The 22,958-nt window shown below is 40.6% G+C and overlaps 1 protein-coding gene across 3 annotated transcripts in view; it reads right to left on the bottom strand.

Moving 5' to 3' along the window:
• RHBDL2 (rhomboid like 2) overlaps positions 1–21,962 on the bottom strand; it is a 43,320-nt gene extending 21,358 nt beyond the window's left edge. Inside the window, exons 1-7 of one of the 3 annotated variants that reach the window (XM_056560593.1) lie at positions 21,831–21,918; positions 17,335–17,380; positions 16,961–17,100; positions 15,649–15,814; positions 6,939–7,150; positions 3,673–3,821; positions 2,186–2,298 (exon numbers count right to left, since the gene is read on the bottom strand). In XM_056560593.1, the coding sequence (XP_056416568.1) occupies positions 2,186–2,298; positions 3,673–3,821; positions 6,939–7,136 (460 nt within the window). In that variant the 5' untranslated portion in view covers positions 7,137–7,150; positions 15,649–15,814; positions 16,961–17,100; positions 17,335–17,380; positions 21,831–21,918. Of the gene's footprint in view, positions 1–2,185; positions 2,299–3,672; positions 3,822–6,938; positions 7,151–15,648; positions 15,815–16,960; positions 17,101–17,334; positions 17,381–21,830 lie in introns of all 3 variants that reach the window. The other 2 variants (XM_056560592.1, XM_056560591.1) reach the window with 2 other exon arrangements.
• Between the last annotated feature and the right edge of the window lie 996 nt (positions 21,963–22,958).

Below are 22,958 nucleotides of genomic sequence, written 5' to 3'. Positions count from 1 at the left end.
TACCAGACCCAGCCAACAGCAACATAATTGGAAATGTTCCCACCTGATTTGGCCTGTTTTCATTGGCGCATGTCGCCAGGAATGCACGGACGCCACTACTACCCGAAGCTGCGTCACCAGCCTGGTCCTGTGAGCGGTCACATGATCGTACATAGCCGATCATGTGATGTGGTCATGTGACCGCTCACGTGACCGGGCTGGTGACGCAGCTTCCGGTAGTAACGGCGTCCGTGCATTCCTGGCGACATGCTCCAGTAAAAAAAAAGACTGAATCAGGTGGGAACATTTCCAATTATGCTGCTTTTGGCTGGGTCTGGTATAAAATGCACCTTCTGCGTGGAGGATGCCACCCCCAGGACGAAGGACATCCCGAAACATACGTTGGGGTGGCATCTCTCCAGCGGTCCTCTGTGTATTGTATTACTAACAAGTGGTATGTATCTGCTCTTCTGTTGTTTCACCTTATAAATAGTTGAATTCTCCACATGGGAATATTGCAATATGAAGAACAGTCATTTTAATATTATGTATGTGACTTTTTATGATGTGGACTTTTTGGGGTGATGCCCTTTTTCTCCAATCAGCAGAGATTTTCCCTTCTATGTGAAATTTTATATTGCATAATCATGTATTTTAATGCATATTAATAAAGCACATATTTTTATGATTAGTAGTGACTCCAGCCTCTTTTTTTTGTGAAATTCTCTTTAAACCAACCTATGTAAAAAAGTAATGTAAATCATGTACATTTTTGGCAAATTAAGTATAATGGCCAATTTGCCATCTCTGATACAATGCACCTGTATATATTGGGTGTCTTCCCTTTTCAAAACTGTGATGGTTATTACCACATAAGGTTTTACAGTCTTTTTCAACATATTTGCCCTCTTATGTTTAAATATAAATATAATATAGATATCTGTCCATCAGCCACATGAGGTTAGGCAGAAACCAGTGGCTCATAAATGAGCAGTACACATAATACCTACTATTTCTATTTATTGTCCTGTTCTGTGTCCAATTGACCCCCCTCCCCCTCCCCCCCTTCTGAAGGACTCCATGGCTTCCATGGTGATACTACTCATGGTAGTGTAGTAGATAAGAATAGCATAGTACATTGCAGTACATTAGTATTTAAGAGTACTGTACAGGTGCAATTGCAAAGTCAAGTCCCATAGACCCATGCTTTACTTGCGATGTAATTGAATATTGAGGTTTGCCAAATTACTCCACACCTCAATGTAAAGTCAATGTGAGGGATGGGGATAATGCATGAACATCCAAGTACTCTAGCATAACCTAAAACTTTAACTGGAAACTAATATGTTAATGAGCAGAGTCATAGTATTATGGTTTTATGGTCTTAAGTAGTTTCAGTCACTCTATGAAGCATTTAGGCGACGTCCGTTTCATGCCGATCGGCACTCCCTCCTGGCCTCTGCCTAGATGTCACAAGGAAGAGCTGATTAGCACAAAACAGCTGTTGTCTGCTGCATGTACTAATCACTGTACAGGTTAAAGGGTTATTCCTATTTTGAACATTTATGGCATAACCACAGGATATGCCAGAAATGTCTGACAGATGTGGGTCCCACCTCTAGGACCAACACTGATCTTCAGAGCAGAGGCTGGACAGAGAGGTGACTCGGATTACGGAAACAGCCACACACAATGGCCCTGATTTACTGTCTGGTTGTGCGCCAGAATGTGCACCAGGACTTGCTCCAGAATTGCTCAGAAAACGCAAAAATGGGGCATGGCTGTCAAAAAGGGGGTGTGGCCCCAACATTTTCACAAAAACCCAACATATTTACTAAGGTTTTCCCAGAAAATGTAGTGGATTTGAGTTGAGGAAAACCCGACAGATCAAAGCAAGTGTAAAAAAAAAAAAAAAAAAAAAAAAAAAAAGCAAAATGTAGGGAAAAGTGCAAAATGTAGGGAAATCTTAGTAAATACAGTGGGAAAAAAATTGTAGGGAATTAAAAACGACAAGGAACAGTACACTCGTCTCTTAGTAAATCAGGGCTATTGTGTTCTGTAGTTTCTGTAACTGGGAAGGACCAGAGGTGAGATCTATTTATCGGACATTTATGCATATATTTCTGTTTATGGCCCTCTCCTAAATGCAGATGCTAAATACTGACCTAAATGTGAATGTGGCCTTAGCACTCGCAATAACACTAACCTCCAATGACTCCTGCTATGTAAACTAATCCAACACGATGTCCTTTGTGGACCATCTCCAATGGGATTCCAAGAAAAAGCTGGAGAAATAGGTTCCCAATAATATGTTGTACTCTATGGAAAAAATATACATACATGGGTTAATAAACTGTCAGTATAACTCCAATACATGGCATTTCTTACACACACTTAGAAGCTAAAGAAATCTTAGTTCTTGATCTTTTATTTCTATTTCTAGACCAGTAAGAAAGTGAGAACTGGTATGAATTGGAAAATTATTGTGTGAGCAGGGTTTTGGAGCTTCTCTCTTATAGTATCCATAATTCCTCAGATAAGGCTGCATTCACACATCGTTTTTTACATACGGGTGCCGGATCCAGCTGGGGGAGGGGAAAAAACGGGCGCTCCCGTACCCCAGCCGGATCAGCCCGTGACTCAATTTACTTTAACGAGCCGACCGGAGTCAAACAGTGACTCCGGTCGACTCAGTTTTGACCTGTATCCGGTTTTGGACCGGACCAAAAACCATAGTATACTATGGTTTTAGGTCCGGCCAGGAAACCGCATATGGGTCAAAACTGAGCCGACCGGAGTCACCGTTTGACTCCGGTCGGCTCGTTAAAGTAAATGGAGTCACGGGCTGATCCGGCTGGGGTACGGGAGCGCCCGCTATTCCCCTCCCCCAGCTGGATCCGGCACCCGTATGTAAAATACGAGGTGTGAATGCAGCCTAAGTGAGGTCTTTCGCACATTAGCACATCCACTCCCCTAAGGCCTCATACACAGGGTGGAATTCCCGAATGGAATCCGGTAGGAAAATTCCGCTTAGAAATTCCGTTGCAGCAGACTCCCATTGTTTTCGATGGGATTCTGCTGCACAGTGCAAATTGCAGAATATCTGCAATGGAAACATCTGCCACAGAAAATTCCGATTGCCAGCCTCTGCAAAAACAATTGACATGTCAATTGCTTTTTGCAGAATCCGCTTGGAAATGCATTGCTGTCTATTGAGATGGCGCATTTCCAAGCGGTCCTAGTGCTAGCTTGTTCTGCCGTAGCCTGCTGCTGGTGAAATGTCCTCATGGAAAATTTTGCTGTGTGAATGGGGCCTAAAAGTAAGAAAAGTCGACCAATGCATTTAGAGTCTTTTCCCTTTTTTCAGACATTCCCTCTATATACACTTCCCTGCAAGGGTAAAGTTCTTGAATCAACGTGTGTGTATGAATATACCAGTTATCTATTTGAATTTCTGTTAAAGAAGAAATTTACACAAATGACACATCTTTTACTGTTTACTGCAGTGTTTCCCAAGCAGGGTGACTCCAGATGTTGCAAAACCACAACTCCCAGCATACCCGGACAGCCGTTGGCTGTCCGGGCATGCTGGGAGTTGTAGTTTTGCGACAGCTGGAGGCATCCTGATTGGGAAACACTGGTTTACTGACATCACAAGTTAGAGTCAAGGTCTTTGAGCTTTCACATTCTTACCCTGCATGAACCAACATGTAAGATAGAAATCTCCAGGCTTCCTCTCGCTTATCTGGTCGATATATGAATGGACTGTTTGTGATACCAGAATCCAGAGTGATCCATTGTTTCTGTGGCATCCATACTGCATAGTATATGAAAACACCCAGCTGGATAAAAGGGAGCAAACAGGGAAATTATCTTTTCAAGTTCCTTTCACACAAAGACCCCTCCACCACCACCACTAGGGGATCAGTTAAAGGGGTACTCTGTTATTTTTTTTTATTTTTTTTTTGACTGTGCTACAGGGGCTGTAAAGTTAGTGTAGTTCATAATATAGTGTCTGTGCCTATGTTTCATGGTGGTCTCGCAATTCTTTTGTGATTTTTGGACCAATATTTATTTTTAACAGCATACAAAATGACGTCTCAGGTTTTTGCTGTGCGGTTTGAGACGTTACATCACTAGTCAGGTGATCAGAGGGAGCCTGTCTTTGCTTCAATGGGTGGAGCGACCACTGGGTGGGAGGAAGATCATTCTCTTTTTGCAATAGCTGGAGGCACCTTGGTCAGAAAACACTGGTCTATTGCATTGAAGAGATCACAGGAGTGTTTTAATGGGTGGGGTGGCTGATGTGTGGGAGAAAGAAAAATGACCTCATACTTACAAACAAGGAATGATGGGATGTTTTATTCAAGGGATCAAACTCCAACAGAAAATAGCCAGTTCACAAAAAGACAAGCATGGATCCTTCCTAAGCATGGCTATTACTGTCTGGCAGGAATGTACTAAAATCACCTTATGGTGGATAACCCCTTTAAGCTCCCCAGAATACACCTGTCTCAGTCTCATGTGCTGTATTTTTCTGTGTATTCGCTGCTGCATATTTTCCTACCCATTGGAATTGATTGGTAGCAAAATCAGGTGCGTATTTTGCTACCATTTGACTTCAATGGGTAGGAAAATACGCAGCAGCAAAATACTGTACATGTGACCCTGCCCTTGGGGTAGGGTCACACGTGCTGTATTTTGCTGTGTATTTTCTGCAGCTGATTTTGCTACCCATTGACCAGCATGTTTAACCCTACCCTTAAAAAAGATGTCCAGTGGTAAGGGGATGTATCTGATCACGGGGGAACCCCCCTTGATGTCCCGTATGGGGTCCAAGCTCTGCCCCAGCTCTGCTCTGTTAGGGCGCGTTTCGCATACAGCACATCAGCTGGTCAAAACACTCCCCTCCCATATAGATAAACGGAGGAGCCTCTGCCATAGGGGATACGTTTCCTACTGATGGACATTTTCTTTAAGATGTATTCACATACATCAATATACCTCTTACAGTATGTGCTGTATAAAATAGAATACTTCATTACGCTATTCTATACAGAGGTATCTATTAAAAAAGGTAACATCCCATTGTAAAAAAAAATTATATTTTTATGGGTATATATATATATATATATATATATATATATATATATATATATATATATATAGTATGAAAATAGAGAAAAAACACAAAGTGACGTGCACAAGAAAGATACTTCCTTAAAAGAATGATTAGGTATATATAGATGTGCTATTGTATTGTCACCGTCTATACTAACATATAGTGTGCTATTAAGAACAACGCATTAGCACAGGGACACCAACAACTGTGCTCTTCCCCATCTGGGATTGTGTTTACTATTAGACGGAGGAATATCAATTGCTAAGTAGGGATCAGCATTCCTCACACAACATTGCTGTCGTATATTGTTTGTATATAAGCTGGAATATACTTCTAAAGTATTTTGGCGTATTTAGGCAGCTCCTTTATTTTCTTTTAATCATTTGGTTACTGGTTGGGAATGACTGATTTTGTGGCTCAGCCATAAAGATGTCATGGTCTGAGCTCACCCCTATTAAATAAAGGAGTGGCTTAATATAAATACCCTGGGCTCAGTGGATACAGCTGCATATTCTGAATCATAACTGGATAGGACAAGTATACAAGGTGAAGTGTCCTGAGTGAAAATGACTAGGTTCTAGTACAGATTAATGGTAATTGGATATATAATGGAATCATCTTTTATTGGAATGTTCTTGCTTGTCTAGTCTTTACAGGTAAATAATTGTTGTAGATTTAATATAATAGTAGTAGGGATCACTCTTAATACTACAAGTAGGTCAGGCTAACGTTAAAAAGCAGTTCTGTAAAAATGAATCACACTCACTGCACTCTACAGTTACTGAACATTACATGGAATATAATAGACATCTATTGGTGTATTCACTAAGAATCTTACATGATTGGGGACCATATATATATATATATATATATATATATATATATATATATATATATATATGAGCAAACAACATGAATTCATGCCTTTCATCGAGTGTATACAGTATGTTGAGAAATGTATACCTCCAATGAAAGTCTCTGACATAGACAGTCCAACACATAGACAGGATCCCTCTGCATACAAAAGAGCAGTTGACTACATTTTTCAATACAGTAAAAGAAGAGGTACATCAACCTTAGGTTGGGTTCACACTACACACTAATTGTCTCTGCTTATCCATGCAAAAAACTATGGCACACAAGTATTTTCTGTCAGATTCAAGCATTCATGAAGCAGAAAATAATCCTTGTCAGGATCTTCCATTGACATTAAAGGGGAACTCCATTCCTAGACATCTCATCCCCTATCCACATGATAGGAGATAAGTGTCTAATCGTGGGGGTCCGGCCCCTGGGACGACCCCCCCCCCCCCCCCCGCGATTTTCTGCCTGGCACCCCAGAAAACCACATGCACAAAGCTATCATAGACATTAATGGAGGGAGCATGATGGCCACAGCCACCCCGAAGCCTAGCACTGCTGGCGTTCTGAACATAAATGTTCAGGGTTCCAGGCCAGAGATCGCGTTGGTCCCCGCGGTTGGACTCCCTGCGATCAGACGACATTTTATCTAGGACAGATGTCTAGGACCAGAGTATTCTTTTAATAGGGCTTTGGTTCCATGAGGATTCCAGTCAGAATTTCTACATGGAAATTGTGCTTGAATTTGCCTCAAATAACATGTTATGGTTTTTGGTAGAGGAAATTTGCAAGGAAGTTTTGTAGTGTGAGTCCCACCTATACCTGCAGAATGGAGGCTTAATAGACTCTTCCCAGATGAATGGGGAATATTTTAGGTTTTCTTGTGACATTTGGGGGGAAAAATGTGTTTGATCCAGAAACAAGAAAAAACAGCCGTCAACCAGGAAGTAGATAGATATAAGGATTCCTTACATACCTCAATGATGCTAATAGAAATAATAAAAATAGGAGGCGGTAAACAATTTGCCCTCTCCATATATGTAATTCTGTGGTCAGGTGGCAGCATCCAGTTTGAAATTGTGGTATGGAATTTTTCCCAACAAGTTTCAGGAGGAGGATCTTTGGCAGGTTCTTCAGTCTCATCTGCCCAATCTGCCATTCTTTCAAGTTCCATGTTATGTATGGTATCTGCAACATAAAATAAATGTAAATAAAACAGGTTCAGACTTCAATCTTAATATGTTGACTCTGTAGGCATGAGCGATGCCATGGAGGGACTAAATTGCTCTAGGACAGTGTTTGCCAATACTGTTCTCAAGAAATCATAAAAGGTAAGTCATGGATTTCTGTAATGTTGCATAGGTGATGTAATTTTTTTTTCTCAATGCGAAACCTTCAATATATGTCCTGTTGGAGATCTTTGAAGACAGGTTCGTGAAACATTGGTCTAGGACATATAGTCATGGCCATAAATGTTGGCACCCCAGACATTTTGCTAGAAAATGAAGTATTTCTCACAGAAAAGGATTGCAATAACATATGTTTTGCTATACACATGTTCATTCCCTTTCTGTGTATTGGAACTAAAAAGGGAGGGGAAAAAAAGCAAATTGGACATAATGTAACACCAAACTCCAAAAATGGGCTGGACAAAATTATTGGCACCATTAACTTAATGGTTGCACACCCTTTGGAAAAAAATAACTGAAATCAGTTGCTTCCTATAACCATCAATAAGCTTCTTACACCTCTCAGCCGAAATGTTGGACCACTCTTCCTCTGCAAACTGCTCCAGGTCTCGCTTATTGGAAGGGCGCCTTTTCCCAACAGTAATTTTAAGATCTCTCCACAGGTGTTCAATGGGATTTACATCTGGACTCATTGCTGGCACTTCAGAACTCTCCAGCGCTTTGTTGTCCTGCTGGAAGACACAAGATCTCTGAAGCAAACCCAGCTTTCTGACACTGGCCTGTACAGTGCGACACAAAATCCGTTGGTAATCCTCAGATTTAATGATGCCTTGCACACATTCAAGGCACCCAGTGCCAGAGGCCACAAAACATCCCGAAAACATCATTGAACCTCCACAATATTTCACTGTAGGTACTGTGTTCCATTCTTTGTAGGCCTCATTCCATTTTCGGTAAACAGTAGAATGATGTGCTTTACCAAAAAAGCTCTGTCTTGGTCTCATCTGTCCACAAGGATTTTGACTTACTCAAGTTCATTTTGGCAAAATATAGTCTTGCTTTTTTATGTCTCTGTGTTGGCAGTGGGGTCCTCTTGGGTCTCTTGCCATTTAATTTTATTTCATTTAAATGTCGATGGATAGTTCGCGCTGACACTGATGAGCCTGCAGGACAGCTTGAATATCTTTGGAACTTGTTTGGGGATGCTTATCTACCATCCAGACTATCCTGTGTTGACACCTATCATCAATTTTTCTCTTCCGTCCATGCCCAGGGAGATTAGCTACAGTGCCATGCATTGCAAACTTCTTGATAATGTTGCCCACTGTGGACAAAGGCAAATCTAGATCAGCTTTCAGGTGTGATTATTATATTGCAGAAGCATCACATGCTTGAAACAATCTTATTTTTCCACAATTTTGAAAGGGTGCAATAATTTTATACAGCCCATTTTTGGAGTTAGGTGTGACATTATGTCAATTTGCTTTTTTTCTCCCTTTTTTGGTTTAGTTCCAATACACACTAAGGGAAAAAATATGTGTATAGTAAAACGTGTTCCTGCAATCCTTTTCTGTGAGAAATGCTTCATTTTCCAAATTTCAGGGGTGCCAACATTTATGGATATGACTGTATATTGCAACCTTCCCATGCTGAATTCTTTAGGGTGCATTCACGCTGAATTCAGCTAGCGGAGATTCCGTTTGGCGGCCGCTGCCGAAAATACTTTGGCGCTAGTGCCGCGGGGCACTGAGCCTTCATTTCTGTCCATTTTAGGAACTGTCCAGAGCAGCATATGTTTACTATGGGGATTTTCTCCTACTCTGGACAGTTCTTAAAATGCACAGAGATGTCAGCAGAGAGCACTGTGCTCATGATTCAGCAGAGAGCTCTGTGCTCCAAAAAGAAAATAATTTCTTCTGTAGTATTCAGCTGCTAATAAGTACTGGAATGATTAAGATTTTTTAATAGAAGTAATTTACAAATCTGTTTAACTTTCTGGCACCAGTTGATTTAAAAAAAGAAAAGTTTTCCACCGGAGTACCCCTTAAATAAGGGATCTTCACCAAAACACTATGCTTTATGACATGTACAAAAATATTTTTAAACGTTTTTTTAAACGGAAGGTTTCATAAGAATACCTTCAAGTATTATATTTTTATGACAATATTAGCAAGGTGTTTTTATTAAATATGCTCTTAAAACACCCACTGATGATTTCCATACTTAGTAACCTATAGTATTTATTACTCCTTTCAGTCTCTTAGCTGAGCATTAGTTTTATATACCTGGATTCAGTGGTGTGCATGTACACTAGCCATTTGCCAGGATTTGTCATACAAGGCTTTAGCTCTACTGATCTTAGTATCTGTTATGAGGCTTTAACTAGGTTGCTCAATAAAGGTGGAGAGATCCTCTCTTGGCAACTCCCATTAAATGTGCGGTCTGCTTGTTAACAAATGGTGCAATGTCTGCATAGTACACGCATTGCAAACTATGGTGAGCGCAGGCCATCTTATTATATTAATCACTACTTGTTAACACTATACACTCTATTTCTGTATGTGAGAATGTATGGATTTCTATAACAATAGTATGAATGTGTTAATATAGTTGAGAGTGCTCTATACATATTAACTGTGATGTCATTAATCTGATGATGAGATGTTATTATGTGGGATGGGTGGACATATATCTGTTTACATGCACATGTTTATTCCTTGAAATGATTCCATTGATGAGCTAAAATGTAGCTTGAACAGATGGGTGAATAGACTTTTTACATTAATTGAAGAATTGAATTGTCACTTTTTATTTATTTTGGTTGTATCATAGAAAATACAGTTGTCATTGTTTAATCACAATTATCAGCACAGGGGAAATCCCAATCTATAAAAAAAAAACTAAAGAATGCACAATAACAGGTAGGAGATGTCAGACATAAGGGACTGTGAATTATTTGTGTATTACCTTGGTCAGATATGAATAATGTATCTTATTGACTGACTAGCATCATATCAAAACAGGATATTTATGTATCTTAGGCCTATTAGTATTATTATAATTATTATTAAAATACATAATCCAAAACAAGTGCAATAAAAATGAATGAAGTAAATGACAGGAAATATTTTACTTAAAAGAGTAGTGTAGTGAAAAATAACTTATCCCCTATCCAAGAATAGGGGAAAAGTTATAGATCATGGGGGGTCTGAGCGCTGGGACCACCCCCCCCGCAATCTCCTGCATGAGGCCCCAGCAGTTTGCTGGAAGCTGGCGTCCGAGCCCCACAGGAAGCTGCGGCCGCACACCCCCTCCATGTATGTCCTATGGGGTACATGGAGGGGCGTGTCCGTGCGGGGGTCAGCATGCACCCTTCCAGCTGACTGCCGGGACCCCATGCAGGAGATCGCGGGGGTGTCCCAATGCTCGGACCCTCAAACACCCCCACCCCTCCCCCCGCGCGATCTGTAACTTATCCCAAAAGTGATTTTTCACCAGACAACTCCTTTAATTCATAGAGCAGTACAGAAGCAGCAGGGTTTTTCTACAGTTATTCCGAATAGATGGGTTTTCAAGTTACTTTTAAAGGTTGTGAATGAGAGTCAGATTTGTCAGGGTAGTGAGTTCTAGTGTATGGTGGAAGCATGGGAGAAATCTTGGAGATGGTTGTTTGAAGGGCAGACATGGGGAGAGCCCAGACGGAGATCTTGTAAGGATCTGAGATTATGTGAGGCTAGGACAGATCAGTAAAGGGATTGGCAGAGGGGAAAGGCAGAGAAGAAGTCAGGGCAGAGGTGGATTAGTTGGGCAGAAAAGTTAAGGATGGTTTGAAGGGGAGTAAACGTCTTAGGCTAGGTTCCCACAGCCATGGTCTCCCGTACCACTTTTCTCCCGTCATTGCTACAAACGGATGCAAGCTGATGCAAAAGGATGCCATTAAGTGGCATCCTGTTGCATCAGTTTTCAATCCATTTATTTTCTGTTTTTATTATTGCCTGGCTACTTCCTGGTTCCTCAAACCTCTTCTGAGCATGCTCAGAAGTAATAAAGGATGAGAAAAGGATTGGAAAGAATGGGTGCAAATGGAGACATTAAGGGCTCATTTGTTTTCAATCTGTTACCCATAGACTTCAATGTTAAATTTATAATATCCGTTTCTATTCTATTATTTTTGATGGAAGAAAAAATAGTGCATGCGTCGTCATTTCTCCCGCTAAAAAAAGGGAAATGAGAGCAGACGGGTTCAAATGGCTGACAAAGGATTGTAAATAGCGGTAAATCCCATTGACATCAATGGAATCCCTTTAAAACCGTTTGAAAGCCGTTTCAAAGCTGCAATAACGGAACTTGGACGGTAGAAACAGTAAGGGGACAGACGGCCGTATGAACGAGCCCTTAGATGGAAGGCCACAAAGGAGGATGTTACAGTAGTCTAAATGGGAGATGATGAGGGCATGCACCAGCATTTTTGTTGAGTCATAGTTGAAAATAGAGCTAGTATGAGAAATGTTTTTGAAGTGGAGGCAGCAGGAGGTGGTCAGGACCTGGATGTGTGGTTTGAAAGACAAAGCAGAATCGAAGGTTAAACTGAAGCAATTGACTCATGGGACTGGGGAAAAGATTAAACCATTGATTGTAATTGATAGATTAAATGGGGGAATGGAGCAAGATGGGTTGTGACAATTAGTTTTATTCCATGGTTAGCTTTAGAAAGTGGAAGGAGAAGAAGGAAGATATATCCGAAGGAGAAGAAGGAAGATATGACACTCTTGGATCCTGAATAGCACAGAGAACAGATCTGTACTGGAGAGGTAGATTTGAGTCTCGGCAGCAGAGAAGAGGTACTTAAGGCCATGGGATTTTATAATCTGCCCCAGGCCAAAATTAAAGATGGAGAAGAATAGAGGTCCCAGGACAGAGCCTTGGGGGATTCCAGCAGTAAGAGGGTGAGGCGGAGGTATGTGAGTGGGAGGCAGGCAGTCCTGTAGTTAGAAAATGAAATGTTTCTTGCCATGTTGGAGGTGTACTGAAATGTTGGTTCACATTACTTTGAAATTGGCACAGAAGTATCTGACATTGCTTCTGTCCCTACAATTTTTTGCCTTTTTTAAATTCAGCCTTTGAATAGAAGAGCAGTCATAGATGTCACTTTATTTATATGGTAGTGGGTTGAAAGCATGGCAGATCTGAATGTTGTGCTTCATATTATCAGCATTAAGGAAGGGCACATCTTTCTTGTACACCTGGAAGGAGCATGCTGTTTTTTTTTCTTCTGATCTACTTCTTGTCCTTGCCCTGATGTTCATACCCCATCTATAAGAATGAGATGTTTTAGCCCTGAGTCCCTATTCAGTCTGTGTGGATGAGATGTATGTAGAAGAATAGAATTTACATATCTTTAAAACCTAATGATCGTAACTCTTTTATATTTTCATCCACAGACCAGTATGAGGGTTTGTTTTTTGTGCGATCAGTTATCCTGCATAATGACATCACTCTTCTTACCATAAAATGTATGGCGCAACCAAAAAAAATACTATTTGTGTGGGGAAATAAAAAAGAAAACTGCAATTTTGCAAATTTTGGAAGGTTTCGTTTTCACACCGTACAATTTACGTTAAAAATGACATGTGTTATTTATTCTTTGGGTCAATACAATTAAAATGATACCCATGATTACATACTTTTCTATTATTGTTGCGCTTAAAAAAAATCGCAAACTTTTTAACCAAATTAGTATGTTTAAAATCCTTCTATTTTGATAACCTATAACTTTTTCATTTTTGCTTAGAAGCGACGGTATGAGGGCTCATTTTTTCCACCATGATCTGTACTTTTTATTTATACAACATTTGTTTATATAAAACTTTTATACATTTTTTATATATATTTTTTTTTTAATAAAATGTGACAAAAAAGCAGCAACTTTTTTTTTTTTTTTTTACATTCACGCCGTTCATTGTATGGGATCAATAAAATTTTATTTTAATAGTTTGGATATTTATGCATGTGGTGATACCAAATATGTGTATACATTTTTTTTTTATATACTTTATGGGGGTAAAATGGGAAAAAAAGGACATTTTACATTTTTAGTGGGGGAGGGGATTTTTCTTTTTTTTTGTTAAACTTTTTTTACTTTTATTTTTACACTTTAATAGTCCCCATAGGAGACTATTTATAGCAATCCTTGCTATACTTTTGCTATGCTGATACTGATCAGTGTTATTGGTGATCTTCTGCTCTGGTCTACTCGATCTCAGACCAGAGCAGAAAACCCCTGGAAGGCTGTGGAGGCAAGGGAGGGGACCTCCGTGCGCCGTTCTGGATGATTGGATCGCCGCAGCAGCGCTGCAGGCAATCCGATCATCCATATTTCTGACCGCACTGCCGCAGATGTCGTGTTCTGTATTGATCATGGCATCTGAGGGGTAAATGGCAGACATCCGCGCGATCGCAGATGTCGGCCATTACCGGCGGGTCCCTGGCTGCATGCTCGCAGTCATGTACAGGACATAAATATTCGTCCTGGTGCGCTAAGTACCGCAGCACTAGGATGTAAATTTACGGCCTTGGTCGTTAAGGGGTTAAAGAAATAGAATGTAGCCAGAAGCTCAGTTTTACATTTCAGAGATCTGAAGTGTAAGATCTGAACCTCTGAGAATATATGGGTGGTACTGAGTACTGACTTCTGAAAGCTGCCTAGAAAATACAGCTTTTAATTCTATTTATACTCTAGTGGTTTAGGAACATAACCAGTGGAGAAAAGTCACCGGCAAACACAGACATAGCTTGTGTGCTTCCAAGAAGCAATCTCTATGTACCAGCTCTGCTGAACAGGAAGACTTAGTTTGGCTTAACTTTCTGCTGTTTTATTAAAACAATTATACACTACCGGTACGTACTGTAATCCTCAACAAATGATGTAGTCCATGATGCATTTACCATACAATTTATGATGTAGTTCTGGGCACACATTAATAAGACAACTGTCAGATGCTCAAATATACGCAAATATATTTAGGGTTATAATATACAGTTTTTTGCTTTCTTACTAAGCCCTTTTACTTTACTTATTCCTAAACTCTAAATACAGCAATTGTTTCACAAATTTCAATAATAATTTACTACAATGTATCAGTCTGGCGTCCAGGCTATTTAAGTCAAAGAGCTTTACCGGAACTTGACACAATTGTTCCAATTCTCAGATAAGAGCAGGAATGGGGAAATATCAGATTCCAACCTCTGAATGTGAAAAAAAGTGTTTACATTCACTCAAAGCCAACACACACACACACACACACACACACACACACACACACACATATATATATATATATATATATATATATATATATATATATATACAAATACATAAACAGTGGTCCCTCAAAATACAATGTAAAGTATAGGACAGTGTTCTACAACCTGCGGACCTCCAGATGTTGCAAAACTACAACACCCAGCATGCCCGGACAGCCAACGGCTGTCCGGGCATGCTGGGAGTTGTAGTTTTGCAACATCTGGAGGTCCGCAGGTTGAAGACCACTGGTAGAGGAAGTTGTACTCACCTGTCCCCGCCGCTCCGGACCGTCAACGCTGCCCGGGATGTCACCCTCCATCGCAGTCGCCGCGTCCCCGGGGTGTCCCCGACGCTCCGGCAAGGCCTCTGCTTCCCCGGCATCCTCGCTCTCCTTCGCCGCTCTCCGTCGCCGCCATCACGTCGCTACACACGCGCTCCTATTGGATGACGGGACGGCGTGCGCAGTGACGTGATGACAACAATGGAGAGCGACGACGATGCAGGGGATCCCGAAGAGGATGCGCCGGAGCCCCGAGGACAGGTAAGTGATCGTCAGCGGACCACACGGGGCACCGTAAACGGCTATCCGGTGGCAGCTGAAGCAGTCAGCGCTGCCGGATAGCCGTTTATGCGATGGCCCCGACATACAAAAGCATCGTATGTTGATGCTGCCTTCAACATGCGATGCCCTCTGAGAGGCCATCGTATGTTGAAATGATCGTATGTCGGGGCCATCATAGGTCGGGGGGGTCACTGTGTATGTGTGTATATATATATAACACCACTGATGTTTTAGTGTGTTTTCTGAGCCAAAAGTCACTCCAGCAGGAAGTAGATGTATAAAGTACTTACGGTAATTAATATTTCCCATTCCATTTGAATTCACTTCTGGTTTTGCTTAAAAAAACTGCCACAAAATACTACAGTGAAGTAACACACTGTATCTAACCATCAGGTATGATATAGAAATGTAGGACTAGTTCCCTATAAAAGTAGACGTTTTTAGAATGTATGTCTCGATACTTGTACCCACATGATAAACACATACTAACAATTGTATAACTGCCAAAACAAGCATGGTATCAGAAAGTGCAGCTAGCACAAAGGCAAACAGGGGCATCTCTTGGAGATACAGGTAATAACTTAAGCCAAGCTAAAAATACAAGATATTGTAAGAGTGAATGTAAATGTACCTTAACTGCTCCGACGTGTCCTGCTCTCTCTGGAATCTTTGACTGAACTTGTGGGTGTGTTACTAGTTCTTTCCTTTCAGAGCTAGTTTCTCCTCCTCCAGGCCACAGGGAATTTGGAGACGGCAAAGCTGGTTAGTCTACCTCCATCCCTAGTCATATTTGCATACTGAAAAGGTAAAGAGTAAGCCTATTATAATTGTAATGTCTATGGAGATTAAAGGTGTAACTGACCACACCATGTGTATGGCTTGTTCCTAGACTATGCCGCATGTGTAATTCATTTAAATAAGAGTGTAAAATATAATTCACTGTACAAAACTTTTTCAGTACATACTGGCCCAGATTTACCAAACTGTGTGAGAGAAAATATAGAGTGATTTTCCCACAGCAACCAATCACAGCTCAGCTAACGAGCTGAGGTAAAGTGAAACCTGAACTGTGATTGGTTGCTGTAGTAAAATCCCTCTATTTTTTCTCTCACACAGTTTGATAAATCTGGGCCACTATATATAACTGTTGTTATTTTATCCACCCACTTAACATAGAATTATCCATTCTTACGTTTTGTTCAAATTTAACAGTGTAGCAGATATTTGCTAAATCTTTTCAAAATGAACTAATCCTGTGTCATAGGTCAGATGTTTGTAGGCCAGCTATCTTACCACCCAGTGCCTTAGACTTAGACTAAAAAAAAAATACAGAGATTGCAATAATACCACAGTCCAAAAGCCTCTCTGCCTCATATTCAGACAAATCTACTATAAATAACATGAGGTAGTTAGTGATGTCCCACATTGGGACCTATATTATCTAACTATGCTTTTAGCAAGACTCTGCTTGAAGAGACATCCACCTTGTATCCATGAATATTCATATTTAGACCACTTTCGCATGACAGTATTTAGTCTCAATACCAGTAGTGGATTAAACACTGAGAATGGAAAGATTTGACCCTCTTCTGTGTTTTGGATACACTCATTTTGGCTAACAAAATACTAACAAAAATACTGCTGTGGCATATTTAGCGTGGTTTCACACTCAGCTATTTGTGTTAGTTTTCCAAAAATTGCCATGTGTTACACCTGCCTTAGACTTTAATAATAGTAACAACCTATTGGTAAATGACTACAACCTCAACGGCAGAATATGTGGAACATTTTCTATTCCAAAAGCCACATCTCTGAAACTACCTGTTAGATCCAACTAAATAGCATTACTCAGGGCTTTGAGGAAAAGCACCACAGAGATAGTGCCATTACTTGCCTAAGAAATACCTTCACACCGTAATGACAGGAAAAGTACTATACACCACCTTCTGAAAAAATTCCATCACCGATTCCTGTTCCAAACTGATCCCTACTGACACAGGCTGCAGGCCTCTTTCACCCAGTGGCCTGGGTGGTCTGATGGCTAAAGCAGGTGGGAACAATGATGACATTTCATCATGCCAACCTGTGTATGATTTAGAAGGGAAGAAAAGGTGACATGTAAGATACATGCCAAAACAGCCTACACAATGGCAAAAAAGAGCTGACATTTCCCTTTTACCCACCAATGCAGTTGGAATGGGATTTGCCAACAATCGAATCTAAAGGATGGGCACAAGCAGGAAATGCAGCACAATAGAAGTGACTTAATATAACAGACAAAGGTTTTATGACTATGATACATACTTTATGCACTTACCAATATATAATGGACAATGCAACAAAGATACCACTAAGGAAGTCCCCTAGAGTGATGAAACACAGGGGATTAAACAGAGCCACATGTCTTCCTCCTAATCATTATTTGCATATTCTCCTCAGATCCTCTGTCTATCACTAAAACTGAAGTCATTTTTTCTTCCTAGATTGATATTTCAGCCTCTAATCTGCATTATTTATATACTGCATTATGTTATACACATGTTTGGTCTGAACTTTACTTAATTTCATTGATTATTTTTGACATTTGTATGGTGCACTTTATCTATATTACAATGTATTAATAGTTGCATTTACTTGTATTTTATGCACTTTGCATCTCAATGTTAATCATGGCAGGGATTGTGGAATATTGTTAACATTATAGACATGTGCCAGCTGGATGGTAGGCATCCCCCCCCTGTTGTTTTTGGGTGGCTCAGTTAGAGCATTATTAGTGTTAAAAGTCTTTTGCATTCTCATTAATTTTCTGACAATAGAATATAAGTTTATATTTTGAAAATGTATTTAGCTGGTGTGTACCTTCAATTACATTTGTGTCGTCTTTGGAAACACTGGTAGCAGCTCAATACATGTGTTGCCCTAAACAATGTAATAGATGATAGAAGGTTCTATATCCATTATAGCTGCTTTATTCACTCACTGATATACAGTATATTGGACAATGCAATACATTTGAATCTTAGTGTTACACAAGTAAAATGATGTTTGCATAATATGGTTATATGTATAATATATTTTTTACACTGTGAAATGGTGCCCATCTTCTGTATCTCTTTACGTACATCTTCTGTATCTCTTTATGTAAGGAGCAATACAGAATTGCAAACAAATGTAATTTATAAACGCAAGAAACAGCGATGACTTGGAACTTCGGAAATACTTTTCTTTAGTTTGCGTTCTTGCTCTCTCAATGAACAGTTATACAGAGTTCAATTTTGACTATAAATAACTACAAAATAATCTACTAAAAAAAATTGGCCACTAAGCATTTGACCAATTTATCTGAGGTTTGTATGACACATTGCACATAAAGTATTGAGTGTAGGAGGAAAGACATTATCAGTGTGTGTATCTTCTAGTGGTAATGATGGAGTAACATTTAGATGAGCTGACATAATATTAATTCTATTATCCTACAGTCATTCTACATTTACATATTGATACATAGTGGTACAGCAATAAACGTATTTCAGCAGACAATTTATGTAGAATAGTAAGATGACTAGGGACAAGATGGTTGTCCACATTACTTAACCCCTTAAGGACTCAGACCATTTTGGCCTTAAAGGACAATTGTAGTGCAAGACTTTTATATATACCTGTGCCCGGGGCTCAAAAATAAACAAAATAAACTTTAACTCACCTTCCTACGTTCCCACGCTGGTCCGGTACAGGCCTCATGGTCCAGCAGTGCTAACCTCATTCAACTTCCTGGGGACAGGGACGCCACAGACGTCGGCGTATCTCCGGCCGCAGCAATGTCCCGCCCAAGCGGTGATAGGCTGAGCCCACTGTCATGTAAGAAGCCGGCCAGAGCTCCTTACATGACAGTGGGCTCAGCCTATCACTGGCCAGGGCGGGACATCGCTGTGGCCGGTGATACATAGAAACATAGAATGTGTTGGCAGATGAGAACCATTTGGCCCATCTAGTCTGCCCAATAATCTGAATCCTATTAATAGTCACTGGCCGTATCTTATATGAAGAATAACCTTATGCCTATCCCTATCTTATATGAAGGATAACCTTATGTATATCTCTATCTTATATGAAGGATAGCCTTATGCCTATCCCTATCTTATATGAAGGATAACCTTATGTTTATCTCTATCTTATATGAAGGATAGCCATATGCTTATCCCATGCATGTTTAAACTCCTTCAGTGTATTTGCAGCGACCACTTCTGCAGGAAGGCTATTCCATGCATCCACTACTTGTCACAGCCAGTGCTCCGGTCCCCGCCTCCCGACCGGAGCACTCGCTTCCCCGCTCCCCCTTCCCGGGATCCTGGTGCCTCCCGCACAGTCACACTGACCGGGAGCCTGGGATCCCTTGTGTCGGGGACACGGCTGCTGTGGTGGCTGGTCCCCGCTCACGTGCCGCATCCCTGTCTGACTTACCTGGCTCCTCGTTCCCGGCACAGACTGGCTCTGCCTTCCGGCGCGCGTGGCCCCGCTCTCTAGGGCGCGCGTGCCACCTTCTGTAAATTTAAAGGGCCAGCGCACCATTGATTGGTGTGCTGGCTAATTATCCCTGCCTCCTTCCCTAATAAAAGTCTCCTGCCCCTTCCTGCCCTTGCCGGATCTTTGTGCCCTAGTGCCTTTGAGAAAGCGTTCCATACTGTGTATACTGCCCTGCCTGTTGCCGTACCCTTGCTACCGTCTACTCGCCTTTGAACCCTTGCCGCCTGCCCTGACCTCTGCTACGTCTGACTACGCTCCTGCCTGCTCCCTGTGTACCATGCCATATCAGCTACCAGTGAGGTCGAGTTGCTACTGGAGGATACGACCTGTTGGTTACCGCCGCAGCAAGTCCATCCCGCTTTGCGGCGGGCTCTGGTGAAAACCAGTAACCACCTAGAACCGGTCCTCTAGTACAACCCGCATCATCGCCTCTCTGGTCCAGAGGATCCACTACCAGTCCTGCCGGTACGTTACACTAATCTCTCAGTAAAATAATACTTTCTGATATTACTTTCAAACCTTTGCCCCTCTAATTTAAAACTATGTCCTCTTGTGCCGACGGCTCTGCAGCATCCCCGTCCCCAGGAATTTGAATAAGGTTTGCACAGCTGGACCGTGAGGCCTGTACTGGACCAACGGGGGAACCTAGGAAGGTGAGTTAAAGTTTTTGTTTATTTTTGAGGCCCGGGCACAGGAATATATAAAAGTCTTGCACAAATTTTATTTTTACGTTTTTGTTTTTACCTCCTTGCCTTCTAAAAATCATAACTCTTTTATATTTTCATCCACAGACAAGAATGAGGGCTTGTGTTTTGTGCAACTAGTTTTCCTTTGTAATGACATCACTCATTTTACCATAAAATGTATGGTGCAACCAAAAAAAATACTATTTGTGTGGAAACCGCAATTTTGCAAATTTTGGAAGGTTTTGTTTTCCCGCTGTACAATTTATGGTAAAAATGACATGTTTTCTTTATTCTGTGGGTCAATATGATTAAAATTATACCCACGATTACATACTTTTCTATTATTGTACTGCTTTAAAAAAATCTCAACCTTTTTAACCAAATTAGTACGTTTAAAATCCCACTCTTTTGCTGACCTATTACTTTTTCATTTTTCCTTATAGGCGGTATGAGGGCACATTTTTTGCGCTGTGATCTGTGTATTTGCATGTATCTGTGATTTGCATATATAAAACTTTTAATACATTTTTTATAAATTTTTTAAATAAAATGTTACAAAAAAGCAGCAATTTTGGAGTATTTTTTAACGTTCATACCATTCACCGTATGGGATCATTAACAATATATTTTAAAACACCTTGGATGTTTACACACGTGGTGAAACCAAATATGTTAATACATTTTTTTTTTTACACTTTTTGGGGGTAAAATGGGAAAAAGGGACAATTTACATTTTTATTGGGGGAGGGGATTTATCAATTTTTTTAAACTTTTTTTAAATACTTTTTTCTACTTTTATTTTTACACTTTAATATTCCCCATAGGGGAGTATTCATAGCAATCATTTGATTGCTAATACTGTTCAGTGCTATGTATAGGACATAGCACTGATCAGTATTATCGGTGATCTTCTGCTCTGGTCTGCTCGATCTCAGACCAGAGCAGAAGACCCCAGGAGACAGCCAGACATCCATTCAAAGTGCCGCACTGCTGCAGATGCCGTGATCTGTATTGATCATGGCATCTGAGGGATTAATGGCAAACATCAGCATGATGCAAACATCAGGTGATGTGCACCATTACCGGTGGCTCCCTGGCTGCTGATAGCAGCCGGGAACTGCCGCACATGACCCGAGCATTGGTCCGATGATCGCGGTCATGTACAGGATGTAAATCTACATCCTGGTGCGTTAAGTACCACCACACCAGGATGTACATTTACTTCCTGCGTCGTTGAGGGGTTTAAAGGGGTTGTCCTATTAAGAAAATAGGTCTAATTTGATAAATTATGAGAAATTTAAAAAAAAATAACACATTTCAAATGTACAAGCATTGCTGGAAATTTACTGATTTAGAGATATTGGGGAGATTTATCAAAACTTGTCCAGAGGAAAAGTAGTCCAGTTGCCCATAGCAACCAATCAGATTTGTTGTTTAATTGTGGAGAGGCCCTTTCAAAAATGAAAGAAGAAATCTGATTGGTTGCTATGGGTAACTGGTCAGCTTTTCCTCTGCACAGGTTTTGATAAATCTCCCCCATAGACTTACTAATCCCCAAGTGCCTGTGTTGCCTTGATAACTGATGCCCTTGGTTACGACTTACTTAGGTGGTCACACATGCTTAGTTTATCTGCAATTTCCTGAAGGTATTGGCAGTCGGTCTCCACTGTGCTTGTAAGCAAGGGGGTTTGTGGGAAAGTGTGCGCTCTTTTACCTGGCAACAGCAAGATCAGAGCTCAGAAAGGAAACCAGGAAGTGATCAGATCCATGAGGGAGAAGAAGAACAGTAAAGGGATGGAGGTCATTTTACCTACAGCACATTTTTTTCATCTTGTAAAGTTATCCACATAAAAGGGGATAATATCCAATCGTGGGGGGTCCCACCGCTGGTCCCCCTGTGATTCCAAAAATTGGAATCCGATTCTCCCATTAGAATTCATTCTCTATGGGAGCCGCAGATACAGTCAAATGCTATACTGCGGGAGCCCCCACAGAGAATAATTAGAGCGGTGGCGTGAATGCTCAACCTGTCACTACATTCTACTTGGAGACTTGGGTCCCCATTTTTGGGATTGCATGGGCCCCAGTAGTCGGACCCCTGTGATCAGTTAGTTATCCTTCATCCTGTGGATAGGAGATAACTTCACAAGATGATAAAATCCCTTTTCTGTCTGCTCACAAATATAGATTGTTCCACAATATCTACTGCAAAGACACAAAGGCTGATAAAGGAAAATGCTGAAATATAAGTCAAGGCAATAAGTTTATGAAGGCAGAAAATAAAATATAAATATGGTTCAGGCATGAAGATTGCAAAAAATTGGTTTTAAAGGGGTTATCCAGAAATAGAAAAACAGAGCTTCTTTCTTTCAAAAGCCGCTTCCCATCTGTCTCCAGGTTGGGTGTGGGTTTGCAGCTCAGTTCCATTAGAGTGAATGTAGCAAAGTTATAAAACCCCACCCAACCTGGAGACAGACATGGAGCTGTTTTTGAAAGAAATTAGCTGTGATTTTCTATTCCTGGATAACCCCTTTAAACAAAAGATGGATTTTTCATAAATTATCACCTTTAAGTAGAATGGAACCTCTTGGGATGTAAAAAGTAAAAATAAATGTTTATTATTTACCTAAAAACATAAGAAAGTATATTTCTGAATAAGGGTTATGAATACATAGAAAATCTTGTATATTAGATATTGTGTGTTAACATATTCTTTATTGTTTACTTTATC

Source organism: Hyla sarda, chromosome 2 (genome assembly GCF_029499605.1).
Source record: "Hyla sarda isolate aHylSar1 chromosome 2, aHylSar1.hap1, whole genome shotgun sequence".
NCBI classification, from domain to species: domain Eukaryota; kingdom Metazoa; phylum Chordata; class Amphibia; order Anura; family Hylidae; genus Hyla; species Hyla sarda.
This window is presented reverse-complemented; position numbering and strand designations above follow the sequence as displayed.